Source organism: Anabrus simplex, chromosome 4 (genome assembly GCF_040414725.1).
Source record: "Anabrus simplex isolate iqAnaSimp1 chromosome 4, ASM4041472v1, whole genome shotgun sequence".
Classification (NCBI taxonomy): Eukaryota; Metazoa; Arthropoda; class Insecta; order Orthoptera; family Tettigoniidae; genus Anabrus; species Anabrus simplex.
In genome coordinates this window covers 89392998-89406170 of record NC_090268.1, presented here as the reverse complement: position 1 = coordinate 89406170, position 13173 = coordinate 89392998, and the positions used below count along the sequence as shown (strand labels likewise).

At 39.7% G+C, this 13173-nt stretch overlaps 1 protein-coding gene across 2 annotated transcripts in view; it reads right to left on the bottom strand.

Annotated features, from left to right (window-relative positions):
• Positions 1-5558: 5558 nt before the first annotated feature.
• The window catches only part of vas (ATP-dependent RNA helicase vasa), a 120591-nt gene continuing 112976 nt past the window's right edge, over positions 5559-13173 (bottom strand). For both annotated transcript variants that reach the window (XM_067145137.2, XM_067145138.2), the window contains exon 11: positions 5559-6907. In XM_067145137.2, the coding sequence (XP_067001238.1) occupies positions 6833-6907 (75 nt within the window). In that variant the 3' untranslated portion in view covers positions 5559-6832. The remainder of the gene's footprint in view (positions 6908-13173) is intronic.

The window sequence follows — 13173 nt, the reverse complement described above, 5'->3', positions numbered from 1 at the left end:
CTGTACTGATTTCAAGGTTAAAAGTTTCTCCAAAGTTTGTTCAGACAGCAAGGATCTGAACTGTGTTTTTGTCTTTGTGACTCTGCTAAAAATCCTTTCACACTCTGCATTCCTATGTGGAATTGATAAAATACCAAGCTTCACCTTAGAGAGTCTGCCATATTTAAGTACACCATCAATCAATGGCGCCCATACCCGGGGGCAAGATGGGGCCGTGGCCCCCCTCTAGCTCTCAGGGAAAGGCAAAAATGATTTGAACGTCAGTATTATGTAATAATAATCGTATGGCCTCAGCTACCGTGTGCAGACATTTCGATTTGACGCCATCTGGCTGTCTGCTCACCAATTTCGACGTTCCGTTTTACTCTAGGTCCGTTAGTATTACGTAAAAGCGGCAGTACAGTCCACCACCAACAGGCAGCCGATACCGTGGGTTATTCTACAGCAGAATACAAATCGCCAATTATCTTCCAAAATATTAAAATTACTAACGTATCCCCAGGTCTGCCCCCTCCCCCCCCTCTACAAACGGTCATGAGCGCCCATGCCATCAGCTGATTTCATCTGACCTACCAACGCCCATTGAACATCAATTCTTTCTTTTGGCAGGTCTGTTTCTTCAAGGTGAAAGTTACAGAACTGGGAGTGCAGAATATCAGTTTCTTTATCCAAATGTTCCGTTTCACTTCAAAATGTTCGGACACTTGTTAATGAAAAATCTGATGATGTTTGCCCCTAATGGTACGAAATGAGAAATTAAAATTCCAAAATCCTCCACTGACCAGAATTCAAAGCACGAGGACGAAGAATGACTGGACGGATATGAATTTAAAATGATCCGTGGATCCGACCCACAGTGCCTCACACGCACAGAAGCTTGCACAAAACAATCGTATTACCGACCAAGGGACTGCTTCTATAGCACGATGCTGAATCGATTATGCCTAGTCGAAACAGGTCCAAAATCAAAGGTCGTCAACCCCTCATTATGGTATTTATTGCTAGGAAAGTAGAACCATGCTGTGTAATGTTGCGGTACTAATCAAAAGTAGAGGAGACTCTCGGTATTCCACACATTATGGTACTATTCACAGGTAGTGTAATGCGCATTTGCAACACAAACCCATGGTGTTCCTCACACAATGGACTAACCATAGGGACCCGTACTATCCCGTGGAATTCCTCACATAGTGGGAACGGAGCATAGGTAAGGCAGAACCATGGTGTTGCTCATATAGGCATACGAATCACAGGTACTGTAGGACTCCCATCCTCATTCACAAACTGTCGCTACTAATCACAAACCTATTGCGTACCTAACAGAGTGGTACTACACGCAAGTAAATGCAACCCATGGAGTTCCCTGCGTGATGGTACTAATTACAAGTAGTTTCATGGTTCTAATTGAATCATCCCTTGGTCGCCGCTTACGACAGGCAGGGGATACCGTGGGTGAATTCTTCGTCTATCTCCCCCACCTACAGGGGGTTACCGATGGTGTATTCTACATGCGCGTCCCCCACCCGCAGGGGGTAGTGTGTTTGGTTCGCGAGAGGTATTTTATTTCCCTCAAGTCCACCGGCAAGCCGGCTAGGACCCCACTATCCGCCACCTGGGGATATCACCTCTCCCCCTGCTATGCCAGCGTAGTAGGTTCGTGGAATGAAAAATCTAGGGCTAGAAAATGATGCCTTACTTATAGCAGAAATATTTGCAACTTCAGACAAACGAGACACATCTGCACTTAAACTGTGTTTAGGAATTTTGTAAGTCTTCAAAGTTCCCACCTGAGAATCCTTGCTCAGAACTTCACTCCTGAATAATGTAACCAAAGCGTCCCACTGAAGCAAACTCCTATCTAAACACCTTAGTGATAACCATCGAGTAGGCACATGCTTCAGAATTTTCCTGATCTCTGCGTTGTATAAAGTCTGAAATTCTCTGAACTTTTCTTTCCTCTTTGCACTCCTTTCCAGATAATAAAATATATCAATTATACTTTCATCTACATTTACGGGCAAGCACGCCGCACCCTCCTCGGCAGCAAGATTAGGTGACAAGAGCAGCCTATGATGATGATTATGTTACGATTTTCCCGCTTCAAACATCCTGCCACACCATTCTACCACTACTGGAGCATTATCAGCACCAAGAGCTAGGCAGTTTTCTAATGGAATGCAGAATTTCCAAAAAGTGGAGAGCAAAAGATTGGCAATGTTAGCTCCAGTAGCATCCCCTTCTAAATTAGGCACAGAGAGTACACAACTCTGAATTTCATTGAGTTCAGGCCTAAAAAATGTTACAACAACGGGATATATCTTCAAGTCGCTTTTATTGCTACCGTCAGTAGCAACAGAAAATGCATTCACCTGCAAATGTGATACAGTTTTCGCCCTTTCTTCCATGCACATTTCTGTAATGATAGACGCTGTTTTTGTTCTAGCACACCCATATTGTTTAGCGATTTCCGAATCAGGAAACACTTTGCGAAACAAAGTTCCTGCGTGATCCGCACAATTTACAGGCAGGTTATGTTCTACTATAAATGACGTAAATAACACCTCGGCATTCGTCACAGGATTTACATCTTGGTTTTTACATGAAAAGTTCAGTTTCTGGTTTCTTTCTACACACTGGACACTCTCCTTATGTTTTTTCGTTTGCATATGCTTGAGTATATCGTATTTCCTGCCATGTGCAACTGAGAAATCACACCTACATATAGTACAGAATGTGAACGTTGGTCCCTTTCTGGATTCACTCAAACACGGAAACTCTTCCCTATAAGCACTTTTAAACACTGCATCATTTCTTTGACATTTTGGCCAAAACAAATATTAAGGAACAACACGAGCACTTCTGCAGGTCTTGCCCCGGGTAGAACGACTATGGTGTGCTAGTTCTGAAGTTAAGTTACTCCACAGAGAATGTTACTCACTTGAAAAGAGAATGACTGTACTATAGACCAAAGAGCAGCACGACTGGCCACTGTGCCCCGTACTGCCATCTGGTATCATTATTAGAACTACTATCGACCAGCCATACATCTATAGAATGAGGAAATCCGCGCGAGTTTAAAATAATACGAAAATCGGGAGATTGGGAGGAATGATGAAAAATTGGGAATCTCCCACTCAAATCGGGAGACTTGGCACGTCTGTAAACCATTCAAGGAAAATGTGGAAAAACTGTCTGCTGGATAGCGGAAAGTGTACACAAACAAACTCCAACAGGACAGATTCGGAAACTGCCTGCGGAACTCCTTTTTGTTGCGCACATGGGACACTATTGCTTTGAAGCTGATTGAAAAGAGCTTCAAGAAAACAGGAATTTAAAATTCGTTAGATGGATATGAAGACTACTTCTTGTGGAGAGATGCGAGCAGTGATAGCAGTAGCAACAACTCTTCCTGCAGAGCTGGTAGTGAACTCAAACTGTAGCCTTTTTGCTGGTATGTCATTATGAATGGTTCTTTTATTAGTTCATATTTATTTCACTTCAGGTCGTATTGCCAGCTTGTAACGGGAAGAATATTTTCCTGTGTCTGCACTTCAAACCAACATGTCCAACTTACCTGATGTACCCTACTAAACTTTTCAGAAGCGCACACCGTAATTTTACGCCAAATAGCGATAACCGCAAAGGAATTTTATCAACTGTCTATTTGATGCGTGTTTTAAATGTAAATAAATTGTAAGTTTTAAAATATCTAAATTCCTTGAATAAGTTAAACATTTTAAGTCTTCACCTGTATTTTTTGTCAAAAAATGCAATTTATTGCGTGAGAAAATACAGTACTCTTCTTGCGACGTTAAAATCAGTTGCGTTCTAATGGTGAATTTATAAAGCTAGTTTAAGGAGCCATTCAGCATTGTGTACAGCACGGCATATTTCCCAGAGTTCACCCAAATTCTTAACCATCAAGCCTTTACCCATGGACTGCGTTGTAACCCCCCCGATCCATCTTATGAGTTACAACACGATCAGTTTTATCCTACAACATGAAATTTTTATATTTTCAATCTTGTTACCTCTTAAAAATCTTACATTAAAACATGAATGAAATATTTTATGCACAGTTTTTCATTCCTCAGTAGTTTGGATGCAATGGTTATCAATATAATAACAACGCTTCTATTAGCTTGTAAATGGTACACTGGAGCTGCTTGTTCCAGCAGCATTGGTCTGGGAGCGCTTGCTACGAATGTATCAACGAGAGCTTTCCTGCAAATTTGTGTAGCGGAAATTAAAAATGTGCGACGATAGACTTTATCCAAATTTGTGGTATGGTATGAACTACCAACTCAAGCTTTGCTGATCGAGTTAGGGTCTGTACAGGTTTAAGCAGTAATGCAGAAAAAGTGGGAAGGCAGCAACTAATTTCATATGCTGCGAGTTCATGAACAATGTTGGAAGAAACTACGATTCTGAAACAAATATTTACGAAGCTGTAATGCATTGGTTCACATTTGTCCAGATAAACTACATCCTACAGTGTACATTACCACTTGAAGAATGTCTGTATGTCAGGCTGTCTACCAAAAAACTCTAGAAATAGCTCTGCAGAACCTTCAAGTCTGGATTAACTTCAAACATTCAAACAGGAGAGGATTCCAACTATGTTCAACATTCTAGACTTAGGCAACTTTATTTTTTTGTTTTACTTGTTAAAGATTACTTCCACTAATTCTTTTTATGAAAAGGTAAATATAAAATAAAACAAAATTTTACAAATATGATTTTCTTTTACCATGGTCATGTCAGGAATTCATTATAGGAACACCAACCAGACAACACTTTGTACTTCACATTTTGTACTTAATCGATACATCACACACCATCTGAAGTGACTGGTATGAGTAAGCAGAATAGTGGTGCAATATATGCAGGCACAGGGGAATTGCTAAACAAAAATACTGTGTTAGTAATACAGCACAAATGTGTTCATTTGTATGTTCATAAAACTTGTGCCCTCACAATTGCTTAAATATACTTCAATCCAACAATGCTCATAAAACTTGCGCCTTCATATCTGCTGCAATATACTTCAATCCAACAGTCTTCCTACAGTGATTCCATTAAGAGTGGACCCTTAATGCAGTCTAAATTAACAACCCGTACCATACATGGCAAGATATTCAATACAATGCTTCAAAAAACATACCCTGCACCACCATGGTTCCAAAATTAAAATAGCATCTTGCTATGGATACTCAAGAGCTCATCTCAGAGAGCAAGTTCTTATTACAAAATGGGCAACAATTATAACTCAATAAGAAAAAAAAAATATATAACCAGTAACTTTTTCAAACAGATTTTTCACCTCACAAACAGAAATTTACATATAATACACCTTCAACATTTTTCAACTAGTCTCATGGTACAAGGAAGTGCTGAGATGTACAATAGGATGCCCACCCTTAACATCTCCAAGAGCGAGTAAATGCATTGTAAAGTAACAATCACTACCATGAAGGTCTCTGGAATGATTTAGGCTGTAGGAATCAAATTCAAATCTAATTCAGAACTGACCAGGTAATTAGCAATGTGCATCAAGATATATCACGAAAAAGTTTAATAGAAACAAAATATAATAAAGAGGAACTAACTTACATAGACCTTATAATAAAATCTTCAGAAAACTGACTGAAAATGGCATACAATAGTTCCGAAGTTTTGGCTTTGATATCACAGTCTCATTAAAATGGAGAACTATCTTATACCAAGTTCATTCAATTGGCTTCACAGCAAGTTACTGCATCAAACAAAAATTCAATCATTAAAACAAATTGCTACATAGGTTAACAAGACAGACTTCAGCATAATTTATCTTAATTTTTATGGAGGACAATTCTGAACAGAATAAATTTCAATATTTTGAGTAACCACTTACTAAAATTTATTACAATCTTTAAAGATGGAGAAGGATGAGAGTTTTTATAAATTTAGAAGGATGTTGATCAGATCTTCAACTACTTCAATTTCATCAAACAGAAGAAAATTCTAAAGTCTCTTTATGTACTTGTAAAAATACACTGTATAAAGGATAAATCTGTTCAATACCCTTCACTGTTACAGTTGGCTATAGCTCATCAAGAGAAGTTTAACACTTCTAATCTGTAAGTTTTGGAGTATTATATTTGCTAGCAATTCATATCTGAAGACTTAAATGAAATTTAAATATCAATGTGGCTTCAATGAAAATTTTCTAAATCACATAAGTATAATACTGAACGACTTCCTTTGCCAATAAGTCAGATCAAACATTTGAAGATTTTAAGTTGCCGTTTAGGTGCTTCATATTAGAATAAGACAGTTTTCCGTGAGAGCGATTAAAACTTATGTCTGTACTAAAGAAACACAGCCGTATCACTCGAGTCCACATATTTACATCACCGCAGAATAATACGAGAGACAGTCAAGATGGACGAGTATAAAAACCTGAGCTTTATTCAGTACAACTGTATTAATAGGAAAACAAAGGAACATGTCCTTGCACAATTAAAAAAAAGCACCATTGTATTTGAGTAGGTATATATATGAAATTATTCCTTCAAAATGACAAACCGAAAGAAGATTCAAAAGCAATATTAAATGGGCTGAAAAAGCTTGAATACTAGAACTACAAAACTTGCCTCCTATTAATACAATTATACCGACACTTTTATACAATAACAATTTTAAAAAATATATGCATTTTATTAAATTCGCAGTTTAACTAGTGACTTCTCGTACGGTAAGTACTCCACAGCCCAACAGCGGAATGACAAAGACCACACAGAACAGAAATCTGCTCCATAATCCCTTACTTCGTCAAAACATAAGACTAACTTCACCACTCTTCTTCTGGTTCCAAAGCTTGGGGCTGGCCTCCAACATAGCCACCATCATCTTCCTGCTTCTCAAACTGAAAAAGTAAAAAAAAAAAAAATCATTAACACATCATAACTAACAGTCTTTAAGAAGACTAAATAAATGTACACCAACCCTTGTCCCGTTTCTCATAAGGGTCTGATATGAAGCGAGATGAATCTTTGTAAATAGTTTTCATGACTGGATGCCCTTCTTGAAGTCAGCCTCATAACAGCAATTAATGAGATGAAGTGAGTGATGTGATATATGATAGAAGAAAGAGAAGGGGTGAAACCCAGGGCGGCACTTAATCTACTCCTACTTAATCCAATGGACGAATCACCATCAACAGCGTCATATGCCCTTGTTTGATATGAACACTGCGGACAGGTCTGGAATTTAATCCAGGCTTTTGGCATGCATCTAGTGATTAGAAATTTTATACCATCTCCCCTACCTGGCCGAACAACATTTTGATAAAGTGTCTAAGGACGTCTCCGGTTTGCCAGGTGGAGGTTAACCTATGTGCCGCACCAAGTTTCCCTTGGTGGCGCACTCCTCAGTATGTAATACATTCTTTGACCGCTATCGACCTTTCGGTCGATTTATCCCTGGACGTGACGTATGACTCGTTTTCTCCTTGACAGAGTGCGCTTCCGGCCATCAGCCGAAGTCTCTTGTGTCCGCCTTCTTTGAAACAAGTTCGCAGGACGGTTGTAGCCGACATGGCGGTCGATACAACAATGTACATTTTGAGATACGTGATCTTTGACCTGTGCCGTTTACTTTTCATGCAGTGGATTTACCTACTTGAATGCCCGACTCTTCATCTCTGTCGCTATTTTGTGACTACCTAATGCTCTGAGCGACGCCCGACTATTAAGGTAACTTTTTTGGCTTGCTATGGTTGCGTGGGCGTATTAGTTATGCACATTTAACTGTTAATGCTGCATTTTGCCTTATTGCTAGTTTTCTCTGATCTTGTGTGTTCTGTTTTTTGTATGACTTAAACCCGTAAGGATGGAGGATGGTTTTAGTCAGTGGTGTGTTTGTTTGGCGTGTATGTGATCTGAAGTTCGAGACCTATTGCCATTTTTTTAAATTCGTCAATTTTTCTCATGGCCGAGCTCTTGATGCGTGACGTTGTGTTTGACGCTATGACTGGTATTCATGTTCGTCCGTTGTGAGGCGATATGAATACGTTGCAAGCGTGATGGTTACGATGAAGCTACTGTGAATTATGTGGGGATATGCCTTGCCTTGATGCGGCAATCCTTTGTTATTTTACGCGTCTTGTATTGAGCTCATGAGTCCATGAAAGCACTTGTCTTGCTATGCGGATCTCCCTGTGTTCGTTATGTGTCTGGACAAAACTGATTATTCTACCTGTATACATTTCTTTTGGGTCTCTATGGTGAGTGTGTACGTGTGGTTGTGCTGTATGCCTGCCCGATTAACAGCATTCTCCTTTCCTTACAGTGTTATTTTTTTATAATTTTATTTACATTTTCTTATTTTCATTCTTCGGGCTATTTGCTGGCCTAATTATATATTTACGTTTGTTGCTTTCATTTGAATGAGTCTTCTTTCATTGTTAGCTTTGTTTACTCGCCTCGTAACTATGGCAGCATGTTTATTCTTTGATTTTTTCTTCTTTCTGGGATGCTGTGTCTTTTCAAATGGGGGATTGTTGCGTGATGGGTCTCTTCTCTGGGATGCTGGTCCATATACATGGAGATGTGCGAGATGTAACGTGTATGTTTTTATTTGATGTGCGTGTATGTTCTTTCGATGTATGTCCACTGATATGAGTTCATTGCGAGGACGAATGTGTCATACGTCGCGTGTATGAAGTTATGTGGAGGAAGTAAATCGTATGTTACAAGTTTGTGATTGTAAGAAGCTTGTGTGGCCATGTTTGATATGTTTTCAATCTGCCTCTTGATATGACTGGATGAATAACCTACACGATAAGTTTCTACGCATATCTCCGTGAGTAATGTTTCAAACTTGAATTTTTTTTTAAATTGCCTTATCTTGCTTTATTTTCATTAATAAACCCCCATGTATTTTGACCCCGTTCTTTCATTTATCGGGAAGGGTTCTGGGTTCTTTCCGTCTCCCGTTCCTCCCTTTAGTTTAATTTGGTTCGTGTCCAGCTCCAGACTGTTTTAGTCTGTTCCAGCCCGTCCACAGCCTCGTCTCATGAGGTAAGTTGGTAAGTATTCACGGACCTGTTGGTGTGTGTATGCGTGCGTGTGTGCGTATGTATGTGTGTGCGTATGTGCGTGTGCGTGTCTACGGTAGCAGAGTGTGTGTAAGGCATGAGTGAAGGAGTGAGTGTGTGTGTTCGGCAGTGTGTGCTGCGGGCGTGGGTGGGGTGCACCTATTTGATGGCCACAGCCAGCCTGCATGTTCGGATGTGGAATGATGACTACAATTGGGAAGGGAGAGTAAAACCCAGTGTTGGCACAAAGCCAACTGCTGCCAATTAATACCAAGGAGTCTGATCAAGGTTTGATATCCACATCTAGCTGACAAGTCCCCAACAGTATCGTATGTCCTTCACATGAACATTGTGGAGAGGTTGCGAATTAAATCCTGGCTTTTGGCACGCATCTAGAAATTCCTTACCACCATCTCTGCTACCTGGAAAATAAAATTTTTAAAAAAAATTGCCAACAAGACTCTAACCAACTAACCACAGTGCCGGACCACAGACTCGATGCCTTTATGATCACGGTCGCCAAGCGAGATCAAGAAAGGGAAATATCACGGTACACAGCAATTACAGACCAATATGACTTCAGCGCCATACACTGAAAATATTCGTAGTAATATGAGATAATAGTCTCAAGTATTATCACATCATTAAAAGAGTGGATTTATCAAGAGAATTTAGTACTATAGATTAAATCCATGCCACACGCTTGATGAAGGGGCACAGAAAAAAAAAGACCATGCACTCTGCATTTTTAGACCAGAAAAAGGCTTTCAATATTGAGTCCTGCATGATCTTATGTGGCGAACACTTCCCAGCCATGGCATTCCAGACGTAATGTAGGATGGATCCAACTTCTATATCGTAACGTCACGAGTGTGATTGGATGTCTGGCTAGGATCTTGCTGCATTTTCCGTCCAAGTTCAACAAGGTTCAGTCCTCTTGCCCCTGCTCTCCAACAATTTTTTTCTTTTTTATGGTTACAGTGATGTCCAACAATCAGTCTCTTGATCCTCACATACTCCAATATGCAAATGATGTGGTACTTTCAAAGGAGGGGAGCCTTGCACTTGAGCAACACCAGGAAAACTGAAAAAGGGGCTGGACAAAGAATGGTCTGAAACATCCAAGTCATATTTCTCTAGAATGTGGCCCCAAACCAATGACACCATTACCGTAAGACTGTCTGACCCTACAAAAATGTCACTCATCTTAAATATTTTAGATCTCAGATCACATCAGGCAATGATGGTATCTCCTTGACACCCCGATGAGGGTCAGTGCAGCATAGTACAAGTGGAGACATGTAACTGGAGTCTTCAGTGATAAAAAGAAGCCTGACTACCTAAAATGTACAAATCGGTGATAAGACCAGCTGCTCTCCATGGAGAGGAATGTCGCCCTCTCAGGAGGAAACACGGACAAATCCTCCAGGCTATAGACGATAATATCGCGATGGTTACTGGGATCGACTCTCTTGGACCATGTAAGAAATTAAGACTTGCAACAGACTTTGTGTGGCCCCGAATGTAGAGAAAACGAGACTTCCATTGTATGGCCAAACCATAAGAAGCAACGACAGACAAAAACGGCCCTCCAACTTGACCCAGGATGCTGCCAACTGATCACTAGGGAGCGGTGGATGGACAACATCTTGGAAAACAAGAGTGGACAGGGTCACAAATACTGCAGAACAGCACACTCCATTTGACGGCAAAAATGCTGGCATTCACACACTTACCCCCATATCCACTCACTGATACAAGTACACACTACCAAGTATCATGGTTTAAAATCCATCGAATATGACCATTTTCCTACATAATCAATTTATAAATAAGAAGGTCTTAGAGTGAAACAGAACAAACTAAGGACCACTAACTGGTAAGTTACTCTTTCTTATATTTCTGCTAAAAGAATAATTATAATCTTACGACCCTCCAACTACATTTTTATGGTTTTAATACACGAGTTGCCAGAATTTTGTCCTGCACAATTTCACTTATGTGACGAAATCTACCAACAGAAGGCTGATGTCTTTGACCACCTTCAAGTACAACCAGACTGAACATGGCAAGCTGGGCCAAGACTGCCAACCCTCCATCACTTGAGCTACTCAGTCCAGCAGCTAAAAGGAGTATGAAACACACCGAACCATGGCAAACTGAAATAACTGTTCCTAAAATGCTAGATAGCACAGAAGTTTGTTTTGAAAACTATGAAGCAAATGCAGACCTTCTATCAAACATTTCTCCCCGTTCTACAATGCATGTGAAAAATCTACCTGTATCTCAGCTTAAAATCTATTGAATATGGCCATTTTCCACGTAACCACTGAATAAATAGGAACAAATCAAGGAACACACACTGATAAGTTACTCTGAAACAACAACTTTGTCTACAATAAATGATTCTGACTAATACATCAGTAACATATGGAATACTTTAAACTGTAGGCCATGTAGAAAGGGTGCGTAAATAGCCTTGTATTAGCTGCCCATATTTTGAACATTTAACAGAAGGGAAATTACTCAAACCAATGAAATGCCAATAACTGTGGTTGCTAAAAGGAGAAAAAAAAAAAAAAAAGTCTGTGCATGATACTGTGTGTTCCTTGCATTTAATGTGACAATTTTTTAGTAATAAAATATAATTTGCCTCCCAAGTACATACAAACCCTATAGATGCCCACAACATTTCCGAGAAAAGTACCCGCGGGGAACTTTTGTAATTCCAAGTGGTCATTATTTTGAGAGACTGTACAAACCAAAAAGCCAGAAGAACGATATTTCTTCAAATCCTAGAAGGTTTCTTCTCGGAATGTAGTGTGAAAAAAATCAACGGCCGTTCTTTAATCAGGACCTACCAGTAATGAACACCACTGGCAGCTACCTACGGCTTCACTTCTTCCCTTCCCCATGAAACTGTGTGTGTCTTTGTTATACAGAGTAGGGCATTGAAGCCAAGAAGCAAGATGAGTGTACAGCCAGTCGAACATGACGAGGCATAGTAGCAGGAAGACCTAGCATTGAGAGCAGGGACATTTACAAGACGGATCACCACCTGAAAACACACCTGCAGCAAGCATTACAAGCAGGTTTTCAACAAATTCTCATTGATATTTTGATGCCAATTTTAAGATATTGGTAGTTAAACAAGCAGAGTTGCAAATTACTTTGTTGCAGTAGGAAAATGTGGCAAAGACGAAGACTGCTTAAAAAACTAGTGCTGTCAGAAAAGCACTTTGTAGCCCACAATACAGGCACTCTAAAGAAGTCAAAAGATGAAATTATGAATTTGAATTAAGTGGGTGAAAAATGCACAAAGGGAATCATCACACGACATGCGATATAACTGTGCGCTAAGATATCTATTAGGTTCAACCTAATAGATATCTTATCGTTGATCTCAGTTCAATACAGAAACATTAATGAAGTTTATGTCTTTAAATAACTGTGCGCTTGCGAGGTGGCACAACAAAGAGAAATTTTGAGAATTTTGAAAGGCAACAATGGACAGTGCCCGAGAATGATGCATCAAAATGGGCTCGTGCTACGATGCACAGGGTGTCTACTGGGTGAAAACGAAGAAAAACTCTTGTGCTAAGGTGGTCTGTGGCGAAGGGGGAGTTTGTTGACAGATTGGAGGTGTACAACCTAATGCTTATGGAAAGGAGTGTACTTTTCACCAAAAAGGACATTGGTAGACAGATAAATGTTACACCAGTGTGTGCTATCTTACAATCTAAAGGAAGGATTTGTTCTCCAGACTTTAGGTCACCCAGAACACCAAATACTGTTAAAACAGAATCTGTTCTCATAATATACTGTCCTATGCAACTTAAACATATTTCGAAAAAGAAAATTCTGTTCTGTTCGAGAAGTTCTGAACCAGCTGGATGTACTGTATTTACTCATGTATTAAACCCCCCTTGGCTTTTCGAGATGAAGAAAATTAAAAAAATAAATCTCACATACAAGACCCCTAACGTAATTCGTCAAGAACGACTGCTTCGAAGCGGGTACAAGCCTTATGCAGCTCTGATGACAAAACACAAATTTGTGAATAGTTTTGTCCTTATGACCCATGCAATGAAAAC